The 13,145-nt window shown below is 46.0% G+C and overlaps 1 protein-coding gene across 20 annotated transcripts in view; it reads left to right on the plus strand.

The window, feature by feature from the left end:
* TCF4 (transcription factor 4) overlaps window positions 1-13,145 on the plus strand; it is a 224,452-nt gene that overhangs the window by 68,774 nt on the left and 142,533 nt on the right. For 19 of the 20 annotated variants that reach the window (XM_051642456.1, XM_051642454.1, XM_051642466.1 and 16 more), the window contains 2 exons: window positions 4,141-4,202; window positions 6,814-6,910. The exons of the other annotated variant lie outside the window; for it this stretch is intronic. In XM_051642456.1, the coding sequence (XP_051498416.1) occupies window positions 4,141-4,202; window positions 6,814-6,910 (159 nt within the window). The remainder of the gene's footprint in view (window positions 1-4,140; window positions 4,203-6,813; window positions 6,911-13,145) is intronic. 20 annotated transcript variants of the gene reach the window in all.

Here is a 13,145-nt window from a genome sequence, read left to right on the forward strand (position 1 = left end):
CCTTTTCTGTGTTGGGAGCAGTGCTGTTGATTTAAGGGCTGGTTGGAGGGGGCAGAAGTTAGCTGGCCCTAGAGTGTCACTAGCTCCCTGGGTCATGGGGAGACAACTTGTAACCAAGATGAGAAGAGACAAGGAGCAGGCATGCGAGGGGCAGGCACCCACCTGTTCCTCCAGCTCTCCCATCCTGCCCCCCCACATCCCCCTCCATGGCCATGGGGAGCAGCCCAGAGCTCTGAGCTTGCCATGACCCATCACCCAGACACTGAACCCACCTTGGTGACACCCGAGTCTGCTCCCAGGCTGAGGAGAAGCTGTGTGTCTGTGAGGTTGCAGGCAGGTGCTGCCTCCTGCCCTGGGGCAGTGGGGAGCTGACAGCAGGAGGGCTTTGGCCACCACCACTTTCATTCAACTAATATTTTCCAGCAAATTCACAAATGCAATAAAACTGTGTTTTATGATTTGCCCTTTATGTCCAAGAATGATTTTTTTCTTCTTGCTAAGCTCTCAATTTCTCAGCTGAAGATGTAGGGTATTTCTGAAAACGCCTCTTTTTTCCCCAGCTGGAGCTTGCATTTTTATAGAGCTTCATGGTACGTGTTTCAGACCGAGTTCCTCCTTTTTGTCTGCAGCTGAGATAAAGAATTAGTAGTTTAAAACAATAACTACATGTTCCACTGTGATCAAGGAATTAGATAATCTGGCATGTTTGCTTAAGGGGTCTGTGTCTTGGGGCTTTTATAGGGCAGTATTAAAGCCCTGAGCCTTCTTATTATGCCAATACCCAGAAGATTGCTTTAATGAGAAGTAAAGGGCCTTTTTCCAATTACAAGGGAGTAACTGTATTAAGTTCCTGTGTTATGTCAACCTGCTTTGATTTGATTACTGCGAAAGAAATGGATTTATCTGTCAGTGTTACTTAATTAAGCCTTCTCATTGATGTTTTGCAGAGTAATATAGTGTAGTTTGCACATTTAAGTCTAAATATAAAGAAAATTGGTCGAAAGCTAAGACGTGACCCCTGAAGATAAGGCACAAGAGCTATCTCTTGTCAGTTGCTGATCAGTCTCCAGAACTTTTAACTGTGGTAGAAGAACTTGAGCATGATATGGGTTCAGATTAAAGCAAGGTAAAGGATGAGGAATTTTCAGCCAGATTCTTGAGAGGCCTAAAAAATGTGAAGTCTAGGTAAATCTGACAGAATGACTTGGTGCGGTTAGTCTGCTAATCTCTGCCCACGGTAGGACACTTGGGTGTGTGGAATGATGTCTGCTTACCTTTACTGGCTCACTTCCCTGGATGCATCCCCAAAAGCTGTCCCTCTCCCTGCCTGGAGTGTCCTTCTCTAGGCAGGACTTTCTCTCTGGCTTGATCTTGGGTGTGCCCAGGAACTCAATCTGGATTGTTTGCAGAGCTGAGGAATACCCCAGCCCTGAGGTATGTGCTGTTCCTGTCCTCTGGTCATGCTTGGCTTGAGGGAGAGGTAGGGATAACACAGCAAAAGGCTCTGGAAAGGACAGTGGGGCAGGAATTCAGCTCACCACAAAAACTTCTGTTGGAGCGTAAGCTCCTTTCACATCACTGGGGCCATCCAGTGGTTGGCCATGAAGCCAGTATTTCCATGTGCTGCTGGAAAGTACTGGGCATCCTGGGCAGTGTGGTGCCCCTTCCCCATGCCTGGAAAAAAGCTTTTTGAGACCCCATGAGTGGTTTCAATGGTGTGTATAAGCCCAGCATCTGTGGAAGGGGTGACAGGAGCCTCTTGGCTGGAGCTGGGTGGTGAGCTCCCAGAGGGAAGAGCACAGCAATGTATGCCCACCCCTTGCCTGGGCTGGTGTGGGGCTGTCCCCAGTCCTCTCTGCTCTCCCTTCTGGCTCCAAGTACAAGAGAAGGAGTGCTGCCCAAAACACAGCCCTGAAATGTTGTTTTAGGTGACCCATTAGTACATGCAAGGCTGTGGCATTTATATTCTTAACATAATTAAAATGTGTAGTATAGCAGTCTGGAAACCTTTCTTGGTGTGTAAGTGCTTGGCTCATGGGTCTGCAGGAGACAGCTGAGAGCAGGGCAGGCTGCAGGGGAGCCTGGAGGTGCTGGGTTGGTCACCTCTCTGGAGGTGGACTTGGAGCTGTTGTCCTGTCCCCAGGTGCTGTTCCCCAGGGCTGAGCACTTCTGCTTCCAGATGGATTTTGGAAGCCATGCTGGAGGGTGGGACGATGCCCATCAAAATCAGTGGGATAATATCCACTGGTTTTTAGCAGGCAATGGATTGGGGCTCTACAGAGTTAATTGCCTGTTACATAACACAAATGATTTTTTAAAAATATGCCTAATTAACCTAATAGAATGGTTGATCTGATCTGTCAGGTAAATGATACACATTTTCTTTCTTTTTCTGGAGCTTAATTAAATATTTACCTAAGAGTGTCTTGTGCTATTAACACATTCATCTGTTATTGAGATAATAGAAATTGTAATTGGGGGAAAGCATGGAACTAAACCAACCTGTGGGGGTTTTGGTGCTTTTTTTTTTTTTCTTATCTTGGAAATCAACCTGGTTTGGTCACAGCCCCTGTGTTTAAAAGTGGGAATAACCACACCTGCTTCTCAGACAAGTGAAGTTCTTGCTGATCTTACACTGGTTCATCCAGAACTCTATGGGGCAAAGGGAGCTGCTCACATGTGTGGACTTCAGCAGCACTGTGAGAAAGTTCCTCTAGCCAGCAAGGCCAAATAAGTGTTTTTCCAATTAGACTAAAGCTGCAGTTTGTGCATGACAAAAGGCAAGAAAGATGATGATCTGATTAGGATGCTGGTGGGGACAGAGGAGCAAGTTGGGAAATGGCCCTGAGATGTGCAGTGATGCTGTTCTAGATCAGTGTCAGTCACTTCTCCTGATATTTATTGTCCTGAAAGTAAGAAAGGTAATGGATTTAAGCAGCATGGGCCAGTCCCTCACTGTACTAAAGGATGTGCTTAATGTTAAGCATGAGTGATCTCACTTACTTGAATTAACACAAGAATGAACTCGGGAATTCCTCTGGAATTATTCAGGCTGCCATTAAACCTGCATGCAAGTGCCTTGCTGAACTGGTGGTGTGTTTATCCAGGAAGTTTGTAGCCCAGTGGAAAGTCTTGAGAGACTCCCAGCTCCTTCAGTGGAGGTGTTGTGATGGCAGTGGTCATACAAACCTCTCCCAGCACACCCAGGGGGATTTTCTGCCTTCTGCCTCCATGGTGGCTCAGGGTTGAGTTGGTGGCTTCTCCTGGCCCTTGGTGCCTCCTCAGGAGGAGTGTGGCCAGCCTTGGAGGTGCACGTCACTGCTGAGGGTACCCAAGAGGGACAGCCCTGTACAGTTGGGGTGTCTTTGGAAGAAGCCATCGTGTAGCACATTGGGACGTTTCTTTGATGTGTTGCAAAGTTTAGAGGAGCTTGTGGGAGTCCTGGCTCTTCGGGCTGTACCTGAAATGGCAGGTGTTACTGCCTCAGGGCACAAATGTGGAATTTCTAGAGGTGCTCTTTCAAACAGGGGAAAAAATGGTTAAAAACATCCCAGAATGGGCTGTGTGAAATGACTGGAGGGTCTCCCAAGGATTGCAGTGAATTTTCTATCCAACAATAGAGGAAAAACCAGAAACACCCCCTGTGTGCTCAGCTTTAGGAATGCGTTTTTCTTTTCTTGATGTACAAGTATGTGCTGAAGTGCTTTTCTGCAGCAGAGGCTGAGATGAGGTGGTGAAAGGTACATTTACCCCAAACATGCCTTACTTTAACCTCTGGATTTTGTCTCTTTTGTCATGCTTTGTTTTTGCTGTTTGACAATACCTGGTTTTGTGCTGGAGGTTTTGGGAGGACTTTAACTGGTACCGTGCAGCCACTTGTTAAAGTGTCGAGAACCACTGAGCTGCTGAACTAATTTTTATGTTCAAACCTCAGGTTCCTGAGGGGTCCAGTTCACTTCTGCTGTGAATTTAAATGAGTTAATTTAAGCAGTGGGTCAGAAGCCACTGCCATCGTAGTAGCCCTGTGCTTGATTCTTAATTAAAGGCAACAGGAGATTAATTCGAAACATTAATTTAAAAGTGCCTATACAAAAGGAAAGAATTATTGCAATAAAGCCTAAAGAACTTTTTTGTCCCTAGATGTAGAAGACAGAACTAGCTCAGGGTCCTGGGGGAATACAGGACATCCTAGTCCATCCAGGGTAAGTATATCTAATCTTTTTCCCCAAACCAGACTTCCTGCATATGTAAATTTACAATCTTAAATATGAGTTTTACACACCTGATTGCATAGAAAAATGGGCATGTAAAGTTGGCTGTAGCCTGTCTTCCCTTTCAAATTGCTTTTTTTGTGGGTTTTTTAACATTCAAACCTGATCCTGGGATTGAATTTGGCACCTGCTCTGCTCCTCCTAACAGGTAGTGAGAATATTAACTGTTTGTTTCTTGCTAGGCTCTCTCAGCCACCACTACCATTAGGAGAGCAGGGAGAGCAGAGATTTTGCAGAGTTACATTCTCTGCAGCTGGGTTTTTAGGGATTGCAGGTGTCACCAAAGCTGTGGAGTGGGCCAGAGCCCCCACTGTGGGCTGTGCTCATCCTGGTTTAGGAGCCCACGGGCCACTCTGGAGGCACCCCAAGGCCCAAGCTTAGGTCAGTGAAGCTGGAAAGGGGCCAGCAGGGCTGTCCCACCTTGCCAGGGCTGCCCACCCAAGTGGCTGTGCCCCTGCCCTTCCAGCAGTGAACCTCAGCTGCTCTCTGTCTCAGGTGAGGGGGGGTTTCAAACCCTTCTCCTTTGGCAGGTGCTGGTGGCTGGCAAACTGAGGTGGGATGGTTCATCACATCCCCCCTACGCACCATCCAAGCTGTGGAGCAGGTAGCCCGATAGCCTGCCTGCCTCCTCTCCAGGCACCCTGAGGATGGGGCGAGGACACCTGTGCTCCCCACAAGTGGGATCCCTCTCCAGGGGATGTGGGCACTGAGCTGCTGTCTGTCTCAGCAGGACGTGGTGTTCCCTGGGCTTTGCAGGACAGCTGGAGGCAGTCGTTGCCTTTCTGGCTGTGGGCAGTTATCCACATTCTTCAGCCACCTCAGGCTGGGGATGCTGATCCCTTTGGTAGGGAAGTGGTGCTATTTCCAGCCGAGCAGCTGGGCACTGTGCCCTGCTCCTGAGCAGCAGCATGTGGGCAGCCCTGCCCATGGTCCTCCCCAGCCTTTCCACCTGGAGCATCCTGGCTTTGCCCATCCCCGTGGCCAGGCACCGCCTGTGATTCAGTGCCAAGATGATTGTTTCTGTTTACATCCTGCAAATGCATGAAGTACACTTAGGCTGGGCAAAAAGTGGCTTCACTCTTACTTGTGCCCTTATTTAAACAGTTTGTTTAAATTGCTTTTTAATTGTTTTCTAATTAACATGAAGGATCAGGGCTTGTGAGCAGCGCTGCTGGGAGCTCTGTGCCCTCAAGTATCTGCCTGGAGGGCAGTGCAGTTACCCTGTTCATCCTCAGCCTGTCCTTTCCCCTGGGACAGGTCCTGCCCTCAGTGGACTTTGCCCTGGGGCAGGTTTTGAGCCCCTGCCTGCTCCGTGGGGAGCTGAGGGGGGTCCCCCAGTTGCAGCGTGGCGGGGGGACCCTGGCCCTGCCGCCGAGGGAGGGAAGCCCGACACCTTTTCTTCTTCCATCCTGCTTAGCATCCATTACGTCATTACTGCTCACATCTGTCAGTTTTATTTTTATCCCTTTTTTTTCACTTGACACTTGTATTGCGTCCTAGGGAAAAATGTTTTGAAAAGTAAATTCTAAATTTGCACACACAATTATTTATGCATGCAAAAACTTGAATGTGAGCATACAATTAAGTTTGGAGATATAAAGAAAAGAGCACGAGCCTGGGAAGAATCCTGGAGTTTCAATCAAGACTGTGCATTAACTTGCAGAGTTATTCTGCAAGCAGCCTGACCTCTCTCTCGTTCCTCCTTTGTAAAATGATGATGCTATTTCCACATTAGCAGAATTAGTTTCTCGTGTGTTCTTCTGAACCCAAGAAACAAAACATGACATAACTGCTGTGCTTGGCCGGCGCTTGGAGTGCAATTTAAGCTTTTGCTAATCGAGTGACTGGGAGCAGGAGGTTGCACCAAGACTGTTGCAAAAAAATTCAGGGCCTGATCCTGCCAAGGTTTTAGCTGTTCTTGGCTCTGTGGGCAGAGCCTGGTGCTGTTTCTCCCCAGGGAAGTGGTGAGGGGTGACAAGGCGATGCAGCGGGCAGGGTCCCTGTTGCTCACTTCCCATGCTCAGGTTGCACACAGGGAGGAGTGCTGTGCCCAGGTATTTTCTCAGTGAGAAGTGGCTTCCCACACCCACTTAAAAAATTCTGATTTATTTTTTTCTAGGCCAATGCATATGTATAGCAGTGAGGTCATGAAGATGGCAAATTTCTACATAAAAACAGATTTAAAAAGCAAAGCGCTAAATTAAATATTTCTTTGCTGTTCTTGCTTGTGTTATGGGCAAGAGGACTCTTATGAGAGAGTGCTGAGTTGCACAGCAAGAAATTCCAGGAACCTCATCTCAGTCACCCATTCAGGATTATCCACACAGCAAACTGAAGTCAATTACTAACGAAATAAAAATTTGAAACAGTTTTAAAATGTTCTGGAACATCTCACTTCCAGCACAATCAATAGGGGAAAATAATAAAGGGAACATTATTTCTTCTAGCTGGCTTAAAACTTAGGAGGAAAGTAGGGACCTGTAGGTTTTGAAAACTGCCATTTAAACTTGTAAAATTGTGTTTTTTCCTAATTTGTTAACAGAACTATGGAGATGGGACTCACTATGATCATATGGCGAGCAGAGACCTTGGGTCGCATGACAATCTCTCTCCTCCCTTTGTCAATTCCAGAATACAAAGTAAGAAATCAAATTTCCTAACTTGACCGTGTTGTTAAAAGTGGCATAAGTGAATCAGAAAGAAAATTCAGAGGGTTCAAATCCCTCGTCCTCATTTTTGGGGTTGATTGTACTCAGCATGGAAGGGTGGGAAGGTGGATTTTTATTTTTTTAAGCTCTCATGCCATTTCCAAGGTGCACACCTGTGATCTCTATTGCACAGACTGTTTTCTTGCTGCAAGAGGGACGTGACTTTTGATGCAGTAACTGCCATGTTTCTGAAAGAGGGAAATGGTTGTTTCCTAAGGCTCAGCCTTTCCTTTTCCAAGAAGCAGCCAGTTGATGGGGAAGATCGGGACATGCTCGGAATGGGACTTTTAAAGTAGAAAAGGGTTTCTGAACACATGATAAATCTGTGTTCACAAAAGGGAACAGATAAATAACTGGTGAGGGACCCTGAAGCCGTTGTTGGTTTTGGAGCCCCACGGATCACTGCCTGCTGGGACCTGTGAGCTGCAAACGCCTGGATTGCAGGCGAGGGCAGTTGCAGCCTTTTCTGCTTTAGAGGAGTGAGACTTTGCCCAGGGCGTTTGGCAAGGACCCTCCTTCCACCCCACACCCCATGATAGAAAGTTTTGACACCCCTGAATAATCATTTAGCTTAGCAGCAAGCACCATGGCAATATGAAGAGAGGCTGTAATTATTTGTAAGTGAATGATAGCTACTTTCTTTAATTATGGTTGATAAATGAGTTTGGTTAAAGTAAATATATGATGTAAAAATATTAGTAATGCTTGTGCTTGGCCAAGATCACACCCTTCTTCTGCAGTTGTCAATGAACTAACCGAATGCTTTGCTTTAAAGGATTGAATGAGAGCCAAAACAAACATGGAGCTGTAACTGTGATATATCATTCCTCAGCTCTAATATACATCCCTAAAAACTGCCTTGTCTTTTAATATTGGGAAATATCTGCGAGTTGTTCAACATACAGGACAATGTTGGAGCTTGTAGTCATTTGTATGTTTTCACGTACAAAATGTGGTTACAACAGTTTTAGAGGGTCGAGTATAAGCCAAAAAAAGCATGGAAATTTCAACACTCCCTTCTTAACTCACGCCATGGGGCTTAGGTAGTGCACAGAGACACTTTGCAAATAGCCACACACTTCTGTGAAACCCACTGGGCTGCCTGGTCCTTTCAAGCTTAACCTTTAATTTGAGCCTGGAGAACTTTTAAGTCTCTCTCTCTCTCCTGACTGCCCTTGGGTTACAGAAAAATCTCATTCCTCTCTCTGATTGTTTTTGTCAATCTTAGTGAAAATACTGGTTTCACTTGGTTTAAGAGGGAGTTGTTTCTGAAGAACATGCTTGGAGGCACCCGGTTAAAGAATTAAGCCATGGAATAAACTGATCAGGACCTCTGGAAACACTGAATGTTTCTAGAAGGCCCCATTTGTCACCAGTGGGGGATAGATCTTCCTGGCCCCATACCTGCAAACCACAGATGTTTGCAGGCAGGGTATGATTAAATGAGGACGTAGATTGTATTTTATTTTTCAGATACTTGTTTGTTAAATACATTTGTATGTGGCCAGTGCATGAAGCTGTGGAGCAGGCCTGGGGGGGGGGGAGCAGAAGGAAGGCTCAGAGCTGCCCTACTCGGCTGCTCCAGCTTTGGGTGCACGTGGGGTCCTGCTGGACAGGATCCCTGCTGGGGATCTGGGGCCCTCTTGAGAGGATCTGAAGAGTGGGTATTTTGCCCAGCAATAAAATGTGCATGGGCAGAGAGCTGGGATGGGTATGGCCCATTAGCTGTCGCTTCCCTTTGCCTCTCCTGCTTCCAGGTGTGCTCTTTGGGAGTGTTCCTTACCCTGCTCCTTGGGATATCTTGCTGGTACATGAAATCACTTCCCAATATACAGTTACTTGCTCCTAAAGCCCTGTATCTTAACGGAGCATTTCACTGCAAGGATTAGCTGGAGGTTTTGGGTGCTGCTGAAGAAAGCTGCTGGCTTATGTGGTGACCTTTGAATCTCATCTGGGTTAGTGGTTGATATTTTGATTTGGTTACTGTGGTCATATTGTGACAGCTGCTGGTTCATTATAATTCAGTTCCTCTCCTCGTTTTGCCCACCAGGAATACTTAGGTTTGTGTTGCTTCAAAGTGCTCCATCCACCCTGCATTCAACCCAGGGCTCCAAACCAGGTGAAGTGCTGGAAGGCTTCTGGTCACCAGCTGCTGGACAGGCAGCTCAGTGGAGGGGATGGCAGGAGGAAACGTTCCCTCAGGTTTACAAAGCTTAACCCAGTTTGTTGAATGTATTAAAAATGAGAGTAGAAAAGATCAAAAGCACTTTTTTCTTTTCTTGCACCGACAGTTTGTGTGCTCCTTCCTTCCACGTGTGATGTTTCTGGTGTTCACAGTGGTGATGTTACATATCTTATTTTCAGTAAGTTGCACAAAATAAGTTCCTACACTACTAACTAGGAGCAGCTTTTAATTTCTGGTGGTGCTTTGAGACTCTGTAAAAGGATGCAAGGTCATTGCATGTAGATCTCTTAACAGCTCTAGGGGCTGCTCGACGAGCTAGTATGTGAAGACAAAATCTTTACCTGTGTTGATTTTCTCTTTCTGCTGCTAAACCCAGACTAAAGAGCAGGTACCATGGCTTGCTGTCACTTCCCTCCTGGCTGTCTGCCTCAGATGGGTGCTGTGCTGCTGTGGGTTGTGCCTCACAGCCACTTGCCCAATGTGCTTTTGGGAGGGCAGTCCTGGGTGTTTGCCAGCGACTGGCACTTGTACTGCAAAATAAATACCTGCCTTTCCCATTTTCTTTCAAAAATCTCCAAGCCATGGTTTTCCTCTTAGCATTGTTAGTTTGGAGAAAATGCCATTTTCTCTCAGTTGGGGTGATGGAGCAGGGCTGGGATATGTGGGCTGCCCACTATGCCCCCGTGGCTCCTGGCCCCCCCAGCTCAGTTGCTGATCTGCCCCACACTCCTGGCAAGTTGTTGCACATCTTTGTGCTCCAATGCACCTTCCTATTAATGTGTGTGGAGAACGTGCACAATAGATTTCACAGGGATATTGTGAGAAGTGATGAATTACTGTCTGGAAAACATCCTGAGTTCCTTGGATACTCCATATACATGCCAATTTTTAATATTATTTTTAATGCTATGATAGCACTTGTCTCTGCAAATATTGCTGTGGCGTTTGCTTTGAATCTGTTCAGCTTTGATTCTGTTGCTGTTGTTATAAGTAGAACTGGAATTTTTGCAGATTAGTTAAGTTTACTCAACACAGCATTATAAGGCCTTGCTTTCAATTGCTAAACTATAAACATTTGGGATGAAATTTTCCATGCTGTGTATCTGACTCAGCCTGATTATTATTTTTTTAACCTTCTGCAGAAATGATTTCAACGTTTCCTAAAATGAGATTACATTTCATCCTGGCAGACTTTTGATTTTCTCAGTTAGTGTCTGGCACATCACGAGCATTAATTCTTTTTCACACCACCTCTGTTATGTCAGGTGGCTTTGGTTCCCGTTTTGCAGCTGGAGAAGTGAAGGTCTGTGAGGAACCATGAGGGAGACGTCAAAAAACTGCCCAGTAATTTGAAGTTGCAAATTTGAAATGCAAAAGGGTTCAATGGTCTCTGGGTTCTTGCTTCCGGTGGCACCCAAAGGTGCCACTGCTTGGGGGAAAGGCAGTTGGGATCTCTCATGTGGATCATCCATGTTAGGGGAAGACACACTCAGCAGCCACTTATCTCAGTGGTGTCTGCTTTCTTCTTTTTTCTTTTTGTTTAGTTATTTCTATTCCAAAACATATCTGTTTTTCATTATTTTATTTCCTAAATCCTTTCCGTGGCAATGTGCTTTGTGAGGAGCCTAGCAGCTTATGGTGGAGAGAAAACAAAGAAACAACTGTTGTATTTGAGAAAAAGTAAATCCTATGTGACATGCAGAAAGAAACACAACTTCTGGAAAAAAGCAGTCAGAGGTGAGTTCTCAGGAATCACAAGCAGAACTGTTTTCCAGTTTTTCTGGACTGTCTCACTCGCTACAGCATTAACTAAGCTGAGTTTTGACAACAGAAAATCTGACTAACAGCTGAAAAGGTGAGGAAAGGCCTTTAGAAAGCAAAGGACTAGAAACCCCAGGCTCCAGTTTTCAAGTATTTTAGATGGGTGCAGCTGACACAGCACCTGCAGGTTTAGGAGAAGCCGCTGGAAGGACGATGCATGATGGGGCCAAAGCTTCCAAAGGGGTAGAGCCTCATCCCACGGGGTGCTCTGCCAACTGCTCAGCTGAGTGCCCAGGAATTCCCCAGCCCAGTGGAAAATGTTTGGAGTGATCCAACCATGTAGTTTCCACCTGGAAATGAGGTTTGGGGTGGATGCAGTAGGGTCCAACTGCCAAACTGCTGGGGAGTGGAGAGGTGCTGGTGTCCCGGTTCCTAATCAAGCATGGTAAGGACTGAGACACTGGGAGATGTTGCCCAGGGAAGCTGTGGCTGCCCCATCCCTGGCAGTGTTGAAGGGCAGGTTGGATGGGGCTTGGAGCAGCCTGGGCTGATGGGAGGGGATGCCCGTGCAGGGGATGGAGCTAGACCAATCCAGTCTATAATTCCATGTAAAGTAGTTTTTTGAGATTTTTTGCCAAGTCTAGAATTGTTTCACCAACCAAAAGATCTCATCTTCATTGTCTCCAGACTTTAAACACACTGCTAATCTGAGAAATAAATGCGCTCCTTGCGTATTCTGAGAGCTGGGCACTTTAAGTGCATCTCCAAGAACTGGATTACAAAACAGCAACTGATTTCAAACATGGTTTATTCTGCTGTGTAATGGACAGCTCTAAATGTACATGTAAGTTATGGCTCTGTGCTCCTCCCTCCCCTTCCCAGGAACAGCTGCAAGATTTCTTCCAGCCTGTTTTTCTGGATTAGTTTTAGTTGTTTCTGCAGAACAAAGCAGAAGTGCTTCTGGATAACCCTGAGAGCAGTTGGAGTTGAGCTATGCAGGGTGTCAAGCCTGAGACATGAGGAGTTTAAAAGTAACACTTTCGCTTTCTAAGATACCCACACTGAAAATGACACGATTTACTGTCAGCTGGAACCTTGAAAGATTCCTGAAAAATGCTTTGTAGAAAACACTGGCTCAGGTGTCCCTTCTTGCTGTGGAATTTGCCTGCTGCTCCTCTTGTCTCGCTTGCCTGTGAGCGAAAGAAGCAGAACAAATCTGTGTGAAAAGTGTCTTGTAGGTGTAGGTATAAATACATGCCAGTTCCCAATCAAGAGTTAATAAATTTTGCAGCAAGTCAGTCTTGCAGGCACTGCCAGTTAGGATTCTGAGCTCAAGCCCCAGCCTCTCATACAGTCCTGAAGAGAAGAAATTACAAGGACATTTCCATTTATTTGGGGAATGAGCAGCAGATGTATAAATAGAAACTGTAGACTGTGGCAATTAATGTCTGCACGCTGAGCAAAGAATTGAAATATTATTTTGTACTACATAGTTTTCCGTGAAGTTTACATTCCATTGTATTTTGTTCTTAAACAAGTCCAAGCATTTTTAGTAAGTTATTTTGAGGGACAGTTGTGTTCTGCGTGGCAGAGGCTGAAGCTGGGTGAAAAAATATGCATTGAACTTGAAATGCATTTGATCTGGTTTTGGAGTGCAAGTTAGAAATTTGCAAAGCGTTGCCTGGAGATATCCTGCCCGGAGGCAGAAAGGACCATCCTCCTGCTGATCATCCAGCCCTGTTTTCTGCACTGACCTTCTGCAGAGCTGGAGGTGTTGAAGCCTGTCGTTGGAGTGGCCCTGGAATGGGGATTGGATTGTGCAGCGTGGAGTCGCTGAGTTATAAACTGTGGAGGTGGTGGGTAATTGCTGCTCCTGGCTCAGAAACCTTCACTGGGCTTCACCTCACCCAGGCACAAAGCGTGCAGAGCTCCCCAGGTCCAGCCAGGCTTCATGGCTCAGGTTTTATCTGCCTGAGACACGTCCTTTTTCTGCCTTGCAAGCACATCAGTAGAGACACGGCTTTTAAAGTAACATCCAGAAGGGGCTTTAATGGTTAATGAGCTTCTGCCCTTTATATACATGAACTTAGTTTGGCTTCAAATAAGGGTTTGCTGCTGTTCTCCAGCTGAGCTGATATTTGTGGCAGAGGGAATTTGAGCTCACACCTGTTTGAGCATTAAAAGAAACCTGTGAGTGATTTCCTTAAAATATTAATAGAG

Source organism: Apus apus, chromosome Z (assembly GCF_020740795.1).
Source record: "Apus apus isolate bApuApu2 chromosome Z, bApuApu2.pri.cur, whole genome shotgun sequence".
Lineage (NCBI taxonomy): Eukaryota > Metazoa > Chordata > Aves > Apodiformes > Apodidae > Apus > Apus apus.